Here is a 20,219-nt window from a genome sequence, read left to right as displayed (position 1 = left end):
AGAGTATAATTGATGCTGCAGCAGTAGACTCTCTAAGCCCATTCTGAAATATCACTGAAAGATTTAAAAAAAAAAAAAAATATCTGTGAGGGAATCAAAGTCCTTTCTGTTTGCTTTATTGGAAACTTAATACGGCAGTAAATGACATTCCATATAATAAAGAAGTGTTTTGTGTATTGTATTATCTCAAAACCTGTGAACTTGCCAAAGTGGCAGAGAATGCAAAAGGCACAGATCTGAGACTTGTTATAGTCAGCCTTGAAACAGTGCCCAAAAGAACCCTCTCTGAAAGACTTGAGAGAGAGCTGTGGATTTAAAATTCAATATCTCACAAATGATCATGGCCAGGGATGAGTGTCACATACCATTGGAAAGCAGGGGATCTTGGCTTCCTACCCATGCCTGGGCTTTGCACATAGCCTTGACAGGTAGTGAGTGTACAATCCATAAACTCCCATCATTCCAATTACTATCATTTCCCTTCCACCACACTATTTCAAAGGCAATGTGATTTTCAGGGAACCAATACTTTAGTGATGCAAGCTATCCTAGAGGTCAGGTCACAGGATTCAGGTGGCAGAAGCATACACCTCGTGTGAAAAATGTATATGACGCTGCACTATATTGACTACTTCTGCTAGTCATCCTATACAGATTCATGGTTGGCCCAAAGGGTTTACAGTGTGAATAGACAAGAGACACAAAGAGCAGGAGGGAAAACATACTATCTTCTATTTACGAGAGAGAATTGAGGCATGGGGACATAAGTCTATTGGCTATCTGTCTTGGACAACGTTCTTCATCCTAGTGCAGTGCCTTAATCCTGAACCAGTTTAAATCTCTTTTGTCTGATATGAGTTGTTAAAATCAGGGGAGACATTGGATTCTGCTATAACTTGATGCATGTAATGATACATCAGATCTTCCAGGTCTGAATGTGAACTGATGGGACCATACAAATGCTTACAGGGCTGGTAGACTTCTTTGACCAGTGATGTAAAAGGCAGTGGTTTCTAGCCCGTGGAGTGGGGTATGCTCCAAGGAGGGTTCACTCTTTCTCTTTTTCATTCCTACAGGTGACTGCTGGTGGAAGAGCTAATTACTACGTGTCATACAAGCGGGAGCCGTTTGCTCAGATTAAATTGCCCAAATACTCGTTACCAAAGGTAAATGCCGCTCTTATCAGCACAGCCCTGAGATGCGCGGCACCTAAAGCAGCACGGGTTGCTCCGTGGGATCGAGTTACAGTGGAGCTCCCTTCTACTGCCGTTCCTTTGCTAGCGTAACTCAAAACCATGTGCTGGCATGTGTGCTCCTTCCTTGGACTAGATTCCTTGTTTCTCTGTGATGCTTATGTGAAGGCAGGGAAGAATTAATGGGAAAGAAACTTTACCCTTCCACACACAAGTAATATTGCAGCTGGTTCTAGTGCCAGTTATGGCCAGGAATAACCCGCCTGGCTTGCACCTTGCCTGTTTTAAGCATATGTATCTGCAGGGGTCAAAGTGGTAGGAATCCAATGCTTGGTCTGGAGAGGACAATAGCTGACCGCTGTTATTCAGAAAACCCTTAGGCATTTCTCACCTGTGAGTAGCACTGGGCAGTGAATCATGGGAGTGTACCTGACTCCCTCAGAGCCTCCTGCCCCTCCTCTGCTCCGTCCTCAGCAGAAGTGGTGGCATAAAATAATCTGAATGCTCAGACACATAAATCCATTGCACGACTGACTGGTGATGAGTAGGAGCTGTATTGTCTGCCAGAATGGAGCTGCTTGGCCCGAGCTATCTGAAAGCTGACCTTTCTCTCATCTCTGTTGCTGGTTATCGTACAAGCTCTTCACTCCTTTGAGTTTTGACGAAAATCTTTACTGCAGCACTTGGCGGGACAGTCCAGCAGGTTGGGAGATGCTTGCTTTATCCTTGAGCTGAAGAAGCACCTGCCTGTGTTTAGCAACGAAGAAGGATTTGCACTTTGGTGTCCACATATCGCAGCTGAGTTAAGCCACCCTGAAATTCATGTCCGATCCAACTCCACTGTGATACCTGTTTATGCCACCAAGATGGAAGCATTCCCTTGGCTTTTCTTCACTGGATAGGGGCATAGCTGCTGTATAAACTCTCACCCCATTAAAACTTCTTCATCCATTTATTCTGCAGAAGTGCTGTCTCAACAGCTGCTTTATAGATTGGCACCAGAAGATGCCCTTTTTTTAATATGACAGGTGATATGAAGGAATAACTACATGGCTATCGATTGGCTTCGCTGGCTGAAGTTACGGTGGATTGTTGGCCTCTGTGTAAGGGCAGGGTCGGCTGTCTGGGTCCTGGACTGTTACGTTACATAAAGCTGGGACTGCTGTAGTCATTTAAAAATGGAAACTGGTTTTAAGCAAGTTGTCATAGTGAAATCTCATTAGCCATGTAAAGCATCCTGTTTCAAGCTGCCCTCGGTCGCCAGTACACTCAGCCTTTGCAGTAGTAACTGTTCTCTCAACTGTAGATTAATGAACCCTACCAGAGACGGATGTGTGTTATACCTATGCTAGGGCTAATTCAGCATCTCCACTACTGCTGGTCAAATAGACTGAGATGCTGGGGTGATTATTCCTCCAACTTTTAGTCCTTAGTCTTTAAGCAATTAAAGAAGTTGGGTAAGGACCCAGCTCAGATCATGCTCTTACTGAGATGAATGGCAAATCTTCCTTGTCTTCAGCAGAGCAGGTTTAGACCTGAGAAGATCAGAGGCTGATTAAGTTTCTTTCCTCATGTCACTCTGACAAGGTGAATTAGGCCTGAATTAGGCAACAGCCCCATGAAATCCACCCAAATGACACACGTAGACTCTTGCATTCTGGTCTGGTTGAGGTTCCTCCAAGGTATTCTCTCCAAGCTCAACTTGATGATGAACAAGCTGAGATTTTAACTCACCCTTGACTCTGATAACTATCTCTGTAGTCTGTCCCTCCTTTCTGGACATCCTTTAAATACAACGTGTCTATCAACAAAGGAAAAGTCAGTGGATGAGGTAGTTCAGAAACTCAGTGCAGAAGGAGAACAAGGAATTAATCAAGACTCCTTGGGATCTCTGGGAATTCGCTATCCGAAGGTTTAAAATAGACACTTTAGGGCCTTCATTAATCAACATTCAGTCATCGCCGACTGGCACCGGCATTGACTGGCTCAGCAAGGATGGCAAGGGGTAAATGGATGTATACCTTTATTGGCCAGCTCTGGGGATTTGGAAATGAGTCCCCTCCAAGGGAATATTAAAAAGTAGTGGCAGTATCTGCAGAACTTCTTGGTATTCATATAAGAGAAGGAGGTTCAGGTTGAGCCATGAAGCCTTTCACATCCTGGACCCCCGTTGTAACCTAGCTGTGGCTGATGGGTGGCTTTTGGAGGCCCATGTAGAGTGAACTAGTGGAGTCCAAGCCATCTGTCAATGGACAAGTGTCTCAGACTCTAACAATGACATCTCCATTGGCATAGTGCCACCCTTCCTGGCAGCCTTGAGAGAGAGGCTCGTTGTCGACTTGATTCCATTCCTACCATCCCTAGCAGTGGTTTGCCCGCTCCCGTTGGCTCACCAGTGCACATGCCGCTCCACCGTTGCTTTTGCTACACCTCAGCTAGTGAGCAAAGAGAGGACTTCAGACTCCAGGGCTGTGAATCTTCCAGCAGTGATAAAACTGACTTGAAGATTATAAATAAAGAATGAAGCCAGATGAAACTCCTTGAAGCTACCAAAAATGTGGAAAATCCTTCACCCACCCTGGGGCCATTAAAAAGGGAAAAAAAAACCCCCAGAAAAGTTACGATGGAGGTAATTTATTGGCTTGGTCTAACAGAAAATTGTTTAACACCTCCTGTAATTCATGCTCCTTCACAATTCTTCCATAAGTCACAATAATTACTATGTGTCCCAAAGGGCAAAGAAATATAGAGATCCACTGTAATAGGCTTTTTGTCTTCCTTTAACAGGACATGCATATCATCAGCACAGATGAGAATCAGGTGTTTGCAGCCGTGCAAGAGTGGAACCAGAACGATACCTACAACCTTTACATCTCCGACATCCGGGGGGTCTACTTTACCTTGGCTTTGGAGAACGTGAAGAGCAGCCGAGGGTTGGAAGGGAATATCATCATTGACCTTTATGAGGTATGTAGTCAAGGTCAGTCTGTGATACCTCCCCCTAAGAACAGCAACTGGCCTCTATGGCAGAGAAGTGTAAACCTCTTAGTGATCTGCCAGAACCTTGAATGATTTAGGAAAGACCCCAAAAACCCATGCATCTTATGCCCTCAAAAAGCCCTATTCCACGCGCACCAAAATGGTGCTGGTCCCTGAATGGGGGAGGTCATCCTCTTAGGATTTCAGTTTGGATGAGTGCATGATGATGACATGGACACAGTGCATGCAGGGATACATGTAGGCAAGGGTATTTTTGGGAACAGGTTGCTTTCAGGTAGATGACAAAGCCGGTCTGTTAAAATCTCCACTCCCAATAATGACCCTGGCCTCAGATGGAGTCCGTGTCGTTATGCATGCTGTTGTTTTGAGATGCTCCGTCACCCTCCGTATTCATTGGTGTTGGTGCAGAGTGGCCATAAAAGGCAAGTAGCTCAGAACGGTAACATCTGCCATGCACTTTGCTCTAGTTTAAGCAGCGACACAAAGGGGAATATCTACGGCGAGTCAGAGCTTCCATACTGGGCAGTTCGTAGGGAACCTCTAGAGAGAAAAAAAATCTTATCCTCAAGAAAAATTTCTTATCCTTCTTGCGGGATTGCTGTATCTCTAGAGCAGGCCTGGAGTGGGCCATTCATCTCATAAATACGAGAATGTGTGACTTGCTCCACGTGACCTTGCCCAAACACCCAAGCTTACCCATCTGATGCTCTACAAAGGCTGGTTTCCAAAACCTCTCTGAAGGCCCAGGTAGATTAAATCAGATCTTGCTGCCCTCAGAAAGCCTCAAAGAGCTTACCTGCATGAGGCTGTGGACAAAAATGAAAGCCATAACCAGTGGTTGATGGACCGACCGTAAGAGCAGGCTGAATTGGGGCCTGTGTTGAATGAAGAGATGTTGTGGATGCGAGTGAATCTGTGCTCAAGTTATCTCCACCCCTGGGTCTTCTCGTGTGACTCTTGGTCTCCGTCACTGGGAAAAAACAGTTTTTCTGTTCTGTTTTGTTCTGCCCGTTTCCTTTCTTGTTGCTGTCTCCATGCATTTATTTTCTCATGCTGCCTTCTAGGCTGAGACCGGCCCTCTTGTTTCAATTTGCCAAGTCTTCACCTCTCATGTTTGTGTCTTTCCTAAAAACCCTGTTTCTTCTACGATGCCCATTTTGTTCTTGACAATTATGTTCAAAAAACACCCAAACCTACAGGGTCTCGAAGGGCATAGGATCTTGTTTTCCTGCAGACTAGAGCTGCACAAATAATTGATTTTTTGGTTCGATGGCCAAGCCAAAAAAAATTAAAAACCTTCTTTGCGTCGATTTTTCTGACACACAAACTGGAACAAAAATGTTTGGGGTCAGATCCATATGTTACTCGAAATGAAATGAAATCTTTCATTTCTGGCTGTCTTTTTACCCTTTTTAGAAATAAAATTTAGCTCAACTTCAAAAATGAAATGGGTTCTTGGGAGAAAAGAAACCCCCCAAATGTTTTATTTTGAAAACATTAAGAAGAAACATTTTGGCTTCCTCTTATACACATTATGGAGGCCAAATTAGTCATTGCTTTCCAGCTGGACTTTAAACTGATTTTGGTCAACCCCAAACTCTATTTTTGGGGGGCAAATAAGTTATTCTCACAGCCTGACTACAGAGATGCTCACTGGGACATCTTTTCCCCCTGATGCCATTCACAAAGTATGGATCATCTCCCCTTCTCTTCATATCTACATAACCCTGTGACAACAATAACAGTTGTTTAGGTGGTAAGGTGTCTTTGGAAAGGGCTCCCAAGTATTTTTCTCCTACTTTACTGCAGTTACTGTGTCGGTGCTTTGAGGCGGCAACTGGACCAGAAGTCCCAGTTTGGGAACTTAATGCCTTTACTTCTATTCTACTCTGTTGTATTCTGTCCTATTCAGATTCTTCTTCCAAGCCCATCACCACGGTCTGACCATCTTCCGGTAATCTCAGCTGTCCCAACATCTGGATTTCTCCGTGCATTCTGTTTTCCACGGGCCCATCTTTCTTAGACCTGAACAACTGCAGAGCAGAGACCATCTGTTCATCTCCTGTTCACCAGAGCACCCCAGGGGATGACAAGGTCCAATGGTCATAAACTCCTCCAATACTGTTTTAGGCTGGACATAAGGCAAAACTTTACCGTCCAAGCCCCCAAGGCCTGGAAAAGACTCACCCCCAGAAGTGGTGCAAGCACCTACTCTGGACACTTTTAAGAAACATTTGGATGCTTATCTCACTAGTATCCTTTGACCCGAGCTGACTTCCTGCCCTTTGGGCGGGGAGCTGGACCTGATGATCTTACAAGGTCCCTTCCAGCCCTAATGTCTAGGAAATCTGTGAAAACTTCTAATTTTTTGTTATTAATTCTGAGTGCTCTCCTGGCAGTTAAACACAGGCATAATAGTAACTGCCTAATAAGTAAGAAATCTCTGATAACTAAGTTTGCTTATGGATGGGGGAGCAAATACATGCAGACAGGAACAGAAGCCAGGATTATCAATCTCACTCTCAACCTGATGCTGATTTAAGGGCATGGTCAGGAAGTTTATCAAGATCATGAAAATTGTCAGTAATTGTAGGTGTCACAGCTATCTGCAATGCTTCCGTACATCATTTGTTGCTTCCCTCTTGGTTATGGATTTAAATAGAGATTTCAGGATTTGCAGTCACAATTGTACTAGTGGAAACAAAGCTGTGTGGCATGGCTTTTATTTCCACCTGCCTGGATTTGTATTTCCATGATGAGTCTGTGCCTTGAAATTGCGTAGCCTGAGTCAGGCTAGAATAGGGCATATCTGGATCTAATCAGAAAAGGTCATTGTCAATCCGTGCTTGAAGGCAGCGCTCATCATTCTTCTGGAGAGGCATCTTAGACAGGTGGGTTACCTTGCACAGTGAGCTGGGCCCATAAATCTGCTCATCTTTGACCCTCTGGAGAAGTGGGTGGCATTTGTGCTCCAGGATGTTATTGTTCAAAGAAGGATATTAGGTTACTTTGGTCATTTAAAGCAGGAAGAGAGTCCTGACAAACAGTGCATGAATCAAAATGAAGGACAATTACCAGATTTCTTTTCTTTCCTCTCCTTAAATATATTTGCCTGCTTCTAGAAGAAGACATTTTTCTGTTTTGTAATTAGGTAGCTAGTGCCTACGTCCAGCATTACCCATTTCTACATGGAGTTAGGACTTGTCAGCTGTGTATCATACACTCTACAACAGTAGTACTCAATTCCTTGGGCCCGATGGGCTGGATGAGTGGTACAGGGCCAGACCTGGGACATATCACTGGTTCACAGGGCCAATTCAGCATGCAGAACCATGTCATTTTTGCTTGAGGGATTAAAATGTTTTAAACAGGGATTCTTCCATAAATCTGTGCACAGTGAAGCTTGCAATTTTGGAATGAGAGGATATGACTTCTCATGCAGCTCGAGTCATAAAGTTATGGCAAGTAGATAACAACTCACTCAATTGCTTCATGCCTCACTGCTTTGGTTGTATAATATGGACCAAACTTACCTCTACAACTGCAAGGAGAAATTTTAGTAGAACCCCGTCCCGTCAGTACATGCCATTCTGCCAACATTGAAATAATCCTGAAAACCAGGTGGATTTTGATGAAATTTTGTTTTGGAAGAAAACCAAGGAAACAGTTTTTTAAAAAATGTCCAAATGTCCCGTCTCAACATTGTCAGGGTGACATTTTTGAATTTTTCATTTGGAAACAACTTTGCATCTTTTTGCTTGCATTACAGAGGATAGCTTCTTTTAAAAAAAAGTGGCTATCTGAGATATTGCTATTTCATCCAGATAAAACCCTTTGCGTGTCCTGAAACAAACAGCAAAACACGTTCAGAGATTTCCTCCATGGGGCATTTTGAATTGGGAGGGTTTTATTCTGATTCAGAATAAAATCAAGTTTCAGAGTCTGAAAATCCTTCATAAAAATAGAGCTCCAGACGGTTCTGCTTGACAGGTTTGTAGAATGGATGGAAGAAGCACAAAGTCTTAGTGAATAGCAGGACCATTGTCTGTTAACCTCTGCAGGCAGCAACTGGAAGAGAGTGATATCTCTTTGCAGGGTCAGCTGGTGTAGTCTTTGGAACAAGTCCAGAGCTAGGCTCAAAGTCATGCCTTTGGAGCCATAGCAAATGCCTCAGCCATTTTACCACCACTTTACTACAGCAGTGGCTCTTACTTCTAACTGTCTAACCAGGACCATCATCCTGGACACCACGCAATCAAGCTGCTCACAAACTATTTGTTGAAGCCCCGGTTCAGGAAACATCTAAGTGTGCATTTACCTTTGAGCCTTAGGTCTTCAGTAGGAGTCAGGCACTTAAACGCATACGTGAGCCCTTTTTCAGAAGGACACTTTCCCCAGTCAGTGACGGCTCCATCAGTGCAAGAGAGGCCAAAAAAAGACTCTTAAATTACTGTGATCAAACACAGGAAAAAAACCCACATTCTAAGTTCAACTTCTGGAAGAATTCCTGAGAGAGGAGATGAAGGGGACTCTTCACTGATTTTTAGGCAGTATTTTTGTAGGGCATTTTGTTTTTATCCCCCCTGTAGATTTGCAAAACTGATTCCAATCTTTAGTGCCATAATTTTGGATGCCTTTCTCGCATGTTATAAAATTGCATTGGGATAATTTTCCTGTAAGAGATATTGCTCTATTTCTGTGTTTCATAGAGAGGCATATTATAAAGCACTCAGTAATCAGACTGCAGTGTCAATTATGTTGCTGTGATGCATCAGGATTCCTGGTGCTTTAATGTTTGCAGAGAGATTTTTTTTTCTTGTAAATCAGCCTCCATGGTCCCTCTTTCCAGCTTACAGGGCATGTCTACACATGCATTTACTGTGCAGTAAATTTACTGCTCAGTAAGCGGATTTAGACTGATTCGTGTACGTGCAGGCATTAAAACACAGTAATGCTGTGTGCGGACTGACTTGGGAGTAAAGTTAGTCCACACATACAATGTTACTGTGCAGTAACACGTCTACACATGCATTACTGCACAGTAACTAATTGGGCCCAAGTCAGCATACGTCACCATAGTTCTTGAGAGCTAAACTACCAGACACAATATAGCTCCCCAGAATCCTCTCTGCATTCAAAATGGCCACATTAAGTCTCAGGTGCATTGGCAAGTCAGCGTCGGAAATCTTGCACTCGTGCTCCATGGTCCATAGCTATCCTGTGAATACAGAGAGGACATCAGTCTCCAGATCTGTATTTCAGAAGCATTAGCTTCACTTTATATGTTCATTGAAGGGGAAGTCCTGGATGAGTGCTGGGCAAATGTGTAGGGTAAAGAGTAGGGCAGAGCACATCTCCCACCCCCCAGAGCTAATAGCTGCTGAACCTTCATGCTCCCTCAGTCTTGGTCGTGCTCCCTTAGAGCCTGCTCATCCCACCACAGAGACCCAAGTAGCTTAACCGTGAGTGGGTAAGGGTGGGATGTGCGAGAACGGAGGTGGAGTGGACTTAGCTACGCAGCTGCTCCAGCTGCACGAAGCATGGGCTGGAGGCAGAGAGGCTCTAGGGGGTTAAACTCCCCCACTTCCACCTCCAAATTAAGGGTTATGTATCACAGTTCACCCTGGGATTCAGCAGCACTTGCAAGGGTGAGGAGGGCACATGAGAGGTTTAGCTCTTTGGCAGGAGACATCTTCCCCTGCTCAGGGCAGCTCAAGCCCATAGCTGTGAGGACCCTAGAGCTTCCCTGCCTCCACCCCCTGGGTTCTGGGTACCAGCCAGGGTCTGTAGTGGTCTTCAACTATGGGCTGCCTTTCTCTCTTGCTTTTCTCTCGTGCTGCTGAAAGCAATGCCTTGAACTTTCAGGAAAGTGGGTTTAGATGGATATCAGGAAGAACAGCAAGGCAGTGGACTAGACACTAGGGAACTTGAGGAATCTCCATCATTGGAGATATTCAAGAAGAGGTTGGACAAGCTCGGTCAGGGTTGATTTAGGAGTAGCTCTGCCTATGCTCTACCATGGCTATTTCCTACGCTTCTGGGCTTTGCTGGTTGCCATGTGGGGTCAGATAGGAAATTTTTCCCCTCCAGCTGCTATGTGTCATTTTTTTGCGGGGTTTTTTGGCCGTCCTGAGAAGCGTTGGGTGTTGGCTGCGGTCGGGGATTTTGATTGGACTGTACCAGAGCTCCGGCTGGGACTTAAATCCAGAGGTTCCTGGCTAGAGGATCTTGCCCCTCTGCCCACAGTCAACCCAATCGCCATAATTGGGGACAGGAAGGAGTTTTACCCTGTGGCCAGATTGGTATGAACTGTGGGTTTTTTTGCCTTCCCCTTTAGCAGGGAGTATGGCCCTCTTCCGTGACAGTCTTGAGAGTCTTTTAACAGCAGCAGGACATTGTCCCCCTGCATTACCTGGGACAGGTCAGAGTGTTGTCTTGTGGTTGTGTCAGGGCTGATTGTGTAGTTTTGCTTATAGGTTAGACAGTGGATTAGTGTAGGTTTGGTTTGGATCCTACCTCAGGCAGGGGGTCAGACTCAATGACATTTGAAGGTCCTTTCCAATCCTACTTTTCTAGGATCCTGTGATTCCCAGTGTACCAACCCAATGAGTATGCCTCTGGGGAAACCCTATAGAAATAGGCACCATGCTAGGGCTGTGTTATCTTCTCTAATCTACCCACTTCTCATAGAGTAAGGCTGCAATGGTACTGCAGCAAAAAACCTGTACTGGCCTGGTAGGCAGCTCCCAGATTTGCTTGTCGTATAAGTAATGCAATTATTTTTCCCCTGTGTTTATCATAGTTTGAGCTGACTTTTTTTTGTGGAGAATTACTCCAGAGAGTCCCAACCTGAGTTTTCTTCTGGCCTGTTTGGCCGATGTGGTTTTTCATCTCTCTCCATTTTTCCTAGGTAGCAGGGATCAAAGGTGTATTCCTGGCGAACAAGAAGATAGAGGACCAAATAAAGACTTTCATCACCTACAACAAGGGCAGAGACTGGCGGCTGGTGCAGGCTCCGGACACTGATCTCCGAGGGGACCCGGTGCAGTGCCAGATGGTCAGTGGCAGGACTTTTCCAAAGTGCGATGAACAAAGCCCTGCAAGGGCTTCATCCCAGAGCCCCCAGCAAGGCAAAACACTTGCTGGAATCCTGCCAGTGTATTGGCTTGAAGTCCTTCCCCCTTTTGACTCCTTTGCTTTAAGCTACTGAAGCTGGTTTCTATTTGCATACATGTTAAAATCCCAGGGGGGGTGTTCTGATCGGATCGCTTGACCTCTTGAGTAATACATGCCGAAGCATTTCAGTTAGAAAACTTGGGCATCCAGGAGGAAACCGCAAGAGACCTAGCGCTGGATGACAACATGTTTAAATGTGCTTTCTTGTTATTCATCACAAGGGTTCCTCCAGCCCTTAGGTGCCTGCATGCTGTTTCTTGTGAGACTGTTCATACCCCATTACTTACCACTGTCAGTGCTCATGGAGTCCAGAGAGGGACATCCTTGGAAGGATGTCAGCATCGCTCATCAGCACTGAGGACTAAGCCAGGAGCTCACTTTCCTCTCATCTTTGTTTTTACATATTAATAATTCTGTTTTACCTTCTCTTCCCATCTGCAGCCCTTCTGTTCCTTGCACCTGCATTTGCAAATCTCAGAGAATCCATATACTTCAGGAAGTATTTCCAGCAAGGAAACTGCTCCAGGGCTATTGGTAGCTACAGGTAAGGAATTTGTTTGTATTTCTGTGCTGCTCATCCTTGCCTTACCAAGATGCAAGTGTTAGCTGCTAAACAGTGGTTACATCAAGCTATTCGGTGGTTGTGGAAGCTAAAGGGGGTTGTCTGTGTTGGGGATGGATTAGCAGTGAGAGGGCAGGCGAGGCTGAGAGACTTTGCATGCGTGCATTTTTTTCACTCAGCTCTGGATGTTTTTAGTTGGGTATTATCCTACCCCATCTGTAGCCCTGCATATAGTATCAGGAACCACCCCTCAAGGAAGGTTTACACAACTTGGAAAGAGCACAGTGCAGAGCAGCAGAAATGATTAGAGAGCTAGAAAACTTGGCTTATGATGAGAGGTTGCAAGAACTGAGATTATTTAGCATGGAGTAGAGAAGCCTGGGTGGGGTTTGGATGAGTCTTCAGATACCCCAAGAGTGATTATAAGGAGGATGGTGATAGACTATTTTCTGTGTCCACTAGAGACAAGTAGTAATGGTCCTAAATCAAGCTGGCTATTAGGAAGAAGTTTCTCGTGCTGAAGGTGGTGAGCAAGGTTCTTTGGGTAGATGCGATATCGTTTATTAAACCAACTAAATAGTTGGGAAAAAGTTCTTTGCAAGCTTTCGGGCACAAACACCCTTCCTCAGGCATTGGGAGACTCTGCTGTTGGTCTGAGATCTCCAAAGTAGAAAAGGTATTGGAATAGACTGCCCAGAGGTTGTGAAACCTCCATCCTTAGGCATTTTAAAGAACAGCTTAGACACACTGGGATAGTTTAGACAGGGTCAGTCATAACTTAAGCAGGGGATGGAACTAGATAATTTCCCCGTAGCTTTTCAGGTCCCTTCCAGCTCTATTTTTGTATATGAGACACATATGTGCATATCCCACCGTGACATGTATATCCTTGTGTGAAATTGTAAATACACCCATCACACTGGTGCTAACCCATTGGCTTTAGAAGAATGAATTTAATTTACACCTGTGAGGTGGATGCTGGGCCAGGTTTCCAGCTGGTGTGTACAACTTACGCGGCCTAAGCTTCGGGCACAGCGTAACTATGGGCACGGACAGATCTGTGGTCTGATTTCCAGAGGTTTTCTATAAATGACACTAGGCTCAGGAATGTGCAGCTAATCTGGAGTAACTTGCACAGTCCCACACCTTGCCACAAGGTGTGGTGATGTCCTGTTTGCCTTAAGGAAATGGCTGCGGAAATACAAATGAAACTGGTGGTGTTTCCACTGCTTGGTACTTTCAGAAATAACTCTCTTGTAGACTGGGCAAAGGGTTTATTTGGGGGTTTTTTCTGTCTTGTGTCTGGTAATTTCTTACACTAGTGAAATGCGAGTTACCCCTTGTATGCACACTTGTGAAGTTGGGTATTTCCAGTGTCCTCCTTGTCTCTGCATAGAGTTCATGAACTGCTCTTCCCCTTGGTACTGGAGAGCACTTCAACAACAGGGCCATTGCTGTGGTGTTGTTCTGCGAAGCCATGTTTTGGCAGATCACAGCTCTCTAATGACAGGCTGTTGTAAGTCTGAATGCCAACAATGGCTGACCCATGGTAATTAATCTGACAGCCATCTCAGCCCCTTTTTGTTTTCCCTTGCTCGCTCACAGTAGGCAGCTTAATCAGGATGGACATAACAACCCAACCCTACTCAAAGCTTCCACAATGCTTAGCTCTGTGGGAGCTGTTTGGGGGTAACAAAGTGCTTTCTGAATGGCTTTCGATGTGGATGGCTTGCAAATGTAATGGGCAAGCTGCTAGGCTGTTTCACAGAGATGCTAGCATGGCAGCGTGCTCTCCGGAGCAGACCCCTCGCTCCTGGTGTCCCACACATACTCACCTATGCGGTCTTGTTGACCGCGATGGGCCTACACACGAGTGAGTAAAAGTGAACGGCACCTGGATTATACTATTATGCAATACACTATCTTCTTGGTCATCCAAACCCTCGACTTTCTGACAGATAACTTTGTTTTAGTAATTTGGAATGGTTGGTATATTGTAACCATCTGTTCGCTTCCCACCTCTACTGTATTTCATATTTTGAGTTTGGGATGGCTTTGCATTACGCATCTGGTGCTAGCATGTATCATCCCTACAAGATGTGGCGGTTTCACTTCTCACGACAAATTCGGCCATCCAGGTGGTTTTTGCATGGGCACTTTCCAGAGGGGTTTGGATAACCGGGGCTGTCCTGTAGCTTAAACATGTCTTAAGTTAACTCCAGTTCTTTTAGGCTAGTCCACCCTTACCCACCAGTTTTGTGCTGTTCATGTTAGTTGTAGCTTGAAGTTTTTCCATTTTAGTGAGGGGTTGGTATGAATTTCCACTGAGATGTGGCAGTATGCAGAGCTCTGTTTTGCTGTTGGTGTTTTTATTCTGACCTCTTAGTGTGAAGTGGAGACAGGGTACGAATGAGTAAATGCAGTATTGGAAAAATATGAGTTTTTTGGGACTGGCTGAGCACAGGTATGTGTTTCCTAGACAGGATATGGGATCTTCTCCATTGGAAGTTGTTAAGTTTGGGATCGACAAACATGAGTCTGGGTTGGTTTAAAGAGGGCTGGGTCTGCCTTGAGCAGGCAGATGGACTAGATGTTATCTCCAGAGGGTCCTTTCAGTTCTGTGATTTTATTGTACCAGCTTAAATGCAGATGGCATGGTCCTTTTAGTTAGGTTCTGTTCAGTCAGCACAATTTGATGTTGATATACATACCCTACAGACAAATGCAGACGTTTGGTTTAAATCCATTTCTTCCAGTCCTGTCCATTCCTATGCCCAGGGTATTGTCTGGATGGAGGGTGTCTCTAACTCTGCTTAGCCTACAGCCTTGTGATTAGGGCACTTTGGCAGGAAGTGGAATATATAAGTGAGAGGGGTCTAAAACCTAGGTCTTTTTTTTTCCTAAGTAGGTGCCCTCCTCACTACACTCTTGAGCTAAAGGGTAGAGTGCTCCTCCTTGATATTAGATGTGATTATTCTGCAGCTAACGTTTCGATGAATAATGCCAAATTACACACCCTCCAGAGTGGGATAGAGGTTAGTAGCCAGAGCAGATCCTTTCTGCGTGTGCTGTTTAAGTGCCACCTTCTCATGTAAAACCGAAAGGGGATTGGAATTTGGGCTGCACTGTTAATGGCCCAACTTTTAGCAAGGAAAGTACCATCCAATTTCCAACTCAATGTTCCAGGTCCCACAGATTTGGGTTGAACATGCAGGCTCCCCTGTGCTTGTCCAAGCTGACCTTCAGTGCTGACAGGCCACCTGTTGCTAGAGAGAGCATATGCAAAATCAGTGAGCACCGTCACTTTTATTTTTAATTACTGAATTTTTTTAAAGGAAGCACATAAGGTGCCAGAGGCCATAAGACAATGCAAGCATTTTTACACATGCTGCAGGATGTGGTGCTGGGTGCTTTAATTAGCAAGCCATGCAAATTAAAAGCACCCACTTGTCATGTGTATCAGAGTCCCCATGCATCCCCGTGCTGAAAAAATGGCAATGGGGCACTTTGAACTAAAGCTCATTGAACATGTTTTATTTCAAAGCGCCCTGCTGCTATTTTTTCAGCATGGAGACGCGCCGGGACGCTGAAACACGTGACGTGGAAGGCTGCCAGAGCACATCAATTTCCAGGCTCCAGCAGACTTGGTTAATCCAGTCTGATCCAATGAGCTGGATTTCCAGCATGTCAGATCCAGTTCCACAAATGTGTATAGGAGCCCTAAGATTTGGGGCAATAGTCTGGAGTGCTAGACAATGAGATCCTTTTCCATCTGTTATTGCTTCGGGTAAAAACTTCCCTCTTACAATAATTAACCTTTAAAAGTTTTATTTGTTATTTCTCTTGCCTTGTGCAAATAAAGTGGCTAACCTGGTGGGGATTGATGGATCTGTTTCTGTTAACCAGTGTCAACCACTGGTCTTGTAGCAGTCCATCAGTGCAGACAAAGGATTCATCACAATCTTACTCTCACAGACACTGTCTGGAAGTGCACCGCCCCTCCACTAGCTTCACTACTAGGAGACTGGCAGGAGCTCCAGTCTAGATCTAAGTTCACTGGAAACAGCATCTTGTTCCACTCCTGGATGGACCAAATTCTGTACAGGAGCCTTTCAGTTAAGTTTAGTGTGGGCTGTGAATCAAATGAGACTGTGGGGTGGAGGGGAGAAGGTATTAGTGAAATAGCTACAGAAAGGAAACCAACTGGAAGCAGTAGCAATACACTGCCAACATTCACATACTCTCCCATACCGGTGCTGCCAGCCACAAAATCCTCACTGGACAGCTGGCTTCCAAATGTTGAAGTTTGGGTATGAAAATACACATAACCAACTTCATTCTCTGTAACTTTTCCCATGACCACAGCATTTGGAAGTCATGCATGATGCCATAAACCAACTTCTAAATCTTTAGGGTAAAAAAGAATATCTTCTGAAGGAACAGGTCATCCCACAACTGTTTTTTGTAGGGTTCTTGGTAGCTTCTTCTATAGCAGATGACACTGGCTATGGCTGACTACGACAGGACACCGGACCAGATGTACTGAAGTTCTGCAGAAGTTTGATGTTAGCGCAGATTGCAAAGCCTTTCTTGTATTACCTCGCAATTTTGCTCTCGAGGTTTTATTTTTGGAAACAGGAGTGTCACAACAACTTGCCTTGCTGTATTCTATGATGCTGATGGGAACGTGTCAAGATACATCTGGGCTCTAATTCCTCCCTTTGCCATATTAAATGTCAGGAGCTCAATTAACATTTTCATTAGTGTGTTTTTATTGTGCTCCTGTTGAAGTTACAGATGTGTAGGAGTGAATCTTCTCTTTTTGCTATTTTTAAAGAAAAAATATTAGCTCTTTTTTCATAATGCAGGGAAAATAAACCCTACTTTAAAAAATAATCTTAGCATTAGGGGTTGGGAACTGGATGACTCAGTGTATAAGTTTTCTGTTGTGCTGCTTTATAACTTAAGATCATAATGGGTATGTCTACACATGGTCATTTAATGTGGATTAGCCCAATTTAAGCTATATTAGGGGCATGTGTCTATATGTGCGCACCCTTAATGGAGCTTAAAAAATGGCAGTTTTAGATTATGTTAGCCTAAATTCAATACCTGCCCAAACCAAGTATCAAATTTAAGTGGGATTAGTTAATGTGGATTAACACATGTGTGGATGCATTACTCCACTTTAGTGCAGGGAATTTAGTCCTAGATCTGCCCAGCCACTAGGGGGCTGGCCGGAGCCCAGAGTTCCAAATGCTGGGAGCTGGCTCTGGCTTCAACATGGCTGCCTTTATTTTACTTTTTAATTTTTAATTAAACGTAATTTTTTTTTTTTTACCTAATTTCACTTTTTAATATTTTATTTTATTTTACTTTAGAATACTTTAGAACTATTTACCATTTTGGTCTTCGCAGTATTTTCATAACTTTAATCTCTCAGCCTGGCCCTTACTGATTTCATATGACCTTGGAAATAAGGCAGTAAAGATCATTGGTCAAACCTGTTACCCCTGATTTTCTGAAAACACGATTCCCTTCCATCCACCCAAGAACTTACCAAATCCACTTGCATTTCAGGGAACATCGGCTCCGAACTGTCATATGCTGATATTGGCATGTTTGTCTCTTCTGATGGAGGGAACTCATGGAGACAGGTACAGTCATGAATTGGAGAGGGAAATGCTGCCTTTTGCAAATCCTATCTTCCACTCTTTGGGCCTAAGTTGGCTGATAACGTTCACTCTGTACCTGACTCATTTCCAGATCTTCGAGGAAGAATACAATGTGTGGTATCTTGACTGGGGAGGGGCACTTGTGGCCATGAAGCACACTTCAATGCCCATCCGGCACTTGTGGTAAGGCTATTTCCCTGGCTTTGAGACCATTCTCTGGTGGGTGCTAACTTTGCATTGTCTAATACTTAAGTACTATTTTCTGATGGACTCTCTTCAGTAACCACAAAATCCTGATCCTGCAGATCCCAATATGCCATGGTTTATCTCCTTTTTTTTTTGTTTTTTTGACATCTTTCTATTTTCTATCAGGGGACCTTTGTGCTACAAGCTTCACATGCCCATAATAAGAGACTGACCCTGCTTTGGATAACTTAAAGCTTACATTTTTGCTAAAGCATCTAGCCAGTGCATTCCTATCCCATATGCATCCATACACAGGATCTGGATCTAGATAAACAAGACTGGCAAAGTGTGGCAGGGAGGGCAAGGAGTCAGCATGGTAGACCGTGTTAGAAATATGAAGACACTTAACTGCTACCACCCCATACAAGTTAACCCTGGAAGCGGCACAAAAGGAGTTGATGTTCGCCAGTAGAATCAGGAGGGGAGGGTAGGCCTGGGAGAATAGCGCTCTGCCGAAGGGATAGTCCCGTCTACACTGTAACAGCAAAGAGCTCCATCTTACCACCACGGCAATGAGTACCACCCACCTACTCATGCTCCATATCTGTCAGCCCCAGAATTGAAGCAGTGAAGCTGCCTTTGGGGTGCCCTGGCACCTCCCTTGAGACCTGGGTTTTTGGTGTGCTCACCAGCAGTGGGTTGGGGCCGTCTGCTACGGGGGCTCAGCTCTCACCGTACAGAAGACTAGGAAGCCGCAGCACTGGAGATGCTCCACCACCCCCTCCACTAAAAGTTGGACTTTGTGGGGAGTCGAGTTGCAGAGCTGAGCTTCACCACTGGCACTTATGTCTACAGAGAGGTGTCTGAATTAGCATTGCTGTCAGACTTAGCTCTCCGCTGAAGCAGAGGACCGCCTAATGGATTGACCTCTCCGCCTTTAAAAGTTGACACAAAGGAAATTAAACAGAAATCACCTTCTGAGCTGAGGGTCAGGCTCCTGTGGGAATGAGTCATCCCTCAGCTTGATGCTGATAGGCACTTGTGTGTCCTCACGCGGTGCATCCACTGAGGGAATAAGGCCTTAAATCGAAGAGAAAAAGAAAGTAATGATGTTTGATAGCCATAATGAGGTACTAAGGTCCCCTCCACCTGAGTCATTATCACACACAGCCCTTCAGTTAAGTTACCTTTAGGCAGAAGCCAAGGAATTCAAAACTCTGGCTCAGTCTTAATTCATTGCACCATGATGTTTCTAGTATACAAAAATGACCATTGATAGTTCCCTCTTCATGTCAAAACGTCTGACTTCATCACCATAACCGGTCAAATGACCCTATAATGATTCCAACATAAGCCACCATATGTGAGTCAGCCACAGGAGATAGATGCAACACACACTTCATGAGTCCATGCCATTCCCCCATGTAGAGAAGGCAGCACATGTGTGGGTCATACCCCTTCTCTTTTTCTTTTCCTTTTGCAAGTTAAATAGTGGTATTCTGGATTTTTCTAAGATCTTCTGAGTGGAAGGGATGGTTCAGTGGGCAAAGTTTTTGACTGGGAGTCAAGAGTCTTTCACTCCAGGATTAGTATTTGGGACCAGAAAATAAAATAAATGATCAGGCTCAGCAAGTGAACAGAAAATCTCCCCAGCAAGTTGTGCGGTCCAATGCATTTCTCCTTGAGAAGGCAGCACTGTAGACCCATGGCTGAAGCATTGGGCTGGGATACCTGAGACCTGAATCCTAGTCCCAGCCTTTCTGCTGGATGGCCATGGACCAGTCCCCCGTGTTTCAGCTTCCCCTGGGAAATGGAGATAATGACACTGAACTCCACTGGAAGCACTTGGAGCGTGTCAGATGAAAAGCACTATAGGTGAGCTAGACTGTGTTGTTATTCCAGGTGGTAGAGCCCAATCCAAGGGAGACTTTCCTTGTCTTCAAGGCTATGGTTGCTATTGCCTTTCCAAGAAACACGTATTTAAGACAAGGAAGAGGGGGCACGCTGGAGTTAATCTCTGGTTCATCCGTGCACATGGTCAGAAGAGGCTACCTGTGCAGAGGTCCCTGTAGGACACAGGACCGTAGCATCTGCATGTGCACAATGCCAGGGAGAGGCCAGATTCTGCTAGTCCTCATTCAAGATGAACGCACTTTCCCTGGAGGGTAATGTACAAAAGCTTAATTCTTGAGTGATGAATGTTAAAAGCCACAAATCCCCAAAATGTTTGGACTACTGTTCAGTCTCAAAAGGACACCCACATGCCCTTATTATCAACCTTTAGGTGAAAAAGTATAACTGGGGTGGGTGGGTGGGGGGTGGTTTCATCCTTTAGCCTTGAAGGACCGAATTTGGAAACAGCTCTTATAAGCCAATAGGCCTGAGCACCACATGGATGGAGTCCTCTGTCCAGTTTTGGGCCCCCAT

The 20,219-nt window shown here is 44.7% G+C and overlaps 1 protein-coding gene across 2 annotated transcripts in view; it reads left to right on the top strand.

The window, feature by feature from the left end:
* The window catches only part of SORCS3 (sortilin related VPS10 domain containing receptor 3), a 432,841-nt gene that overhangs the window by 338,952 nt on the left and 73,670 nt on the right, over window positions 1–20,219 (top strand). For both annotated transcript variants that reach the window (XM_090057528.1, XM_090057527.1), the window contains exons 8-13: window positions 1,077–1,166; window positions 3,981–4,160; window positions 11,104–11,250; window positions 11,811–11,913; window positions 17,512–17,588; window positions 17,698–17,789. In XM_090057528.1, coding sequence (XP_089913654.1) covers window positions 1,077–1,166; window positions 3,981–4,160; window positions 11,104–11,250; window positions 11,811–11,913; window positions 17,512–17,588; window positions 17,698–17,789 — 689 coding nt within the window. The remainder of the gene's footprint in view (window positions 1–1,076; window positions 1,167–3,980; window positions 4,161–11,103; window positions 11,251–11,810; window positions 11,914–17,511; window positions 17,589–17,697; window positions 17,790–20,219) is intronic.

Source organism: Crocodylus siamensis, chromosome 7 (assembly GCF_052110815.1).
Source record: "Crocodylus siamensis isolate JL-2025a chromosome 7, ASM5211081v1, whole genome shotgun sequence".
Taxonomy (NCBI): Eukaryota; Metazoa; Chordata; order Crocodylia; family Crocodylidae; genus Crocodylus; species Crocodylus siamensis.
This window is presented reverse-complemented; position numbering and strand designations above follow the sequence as displayed.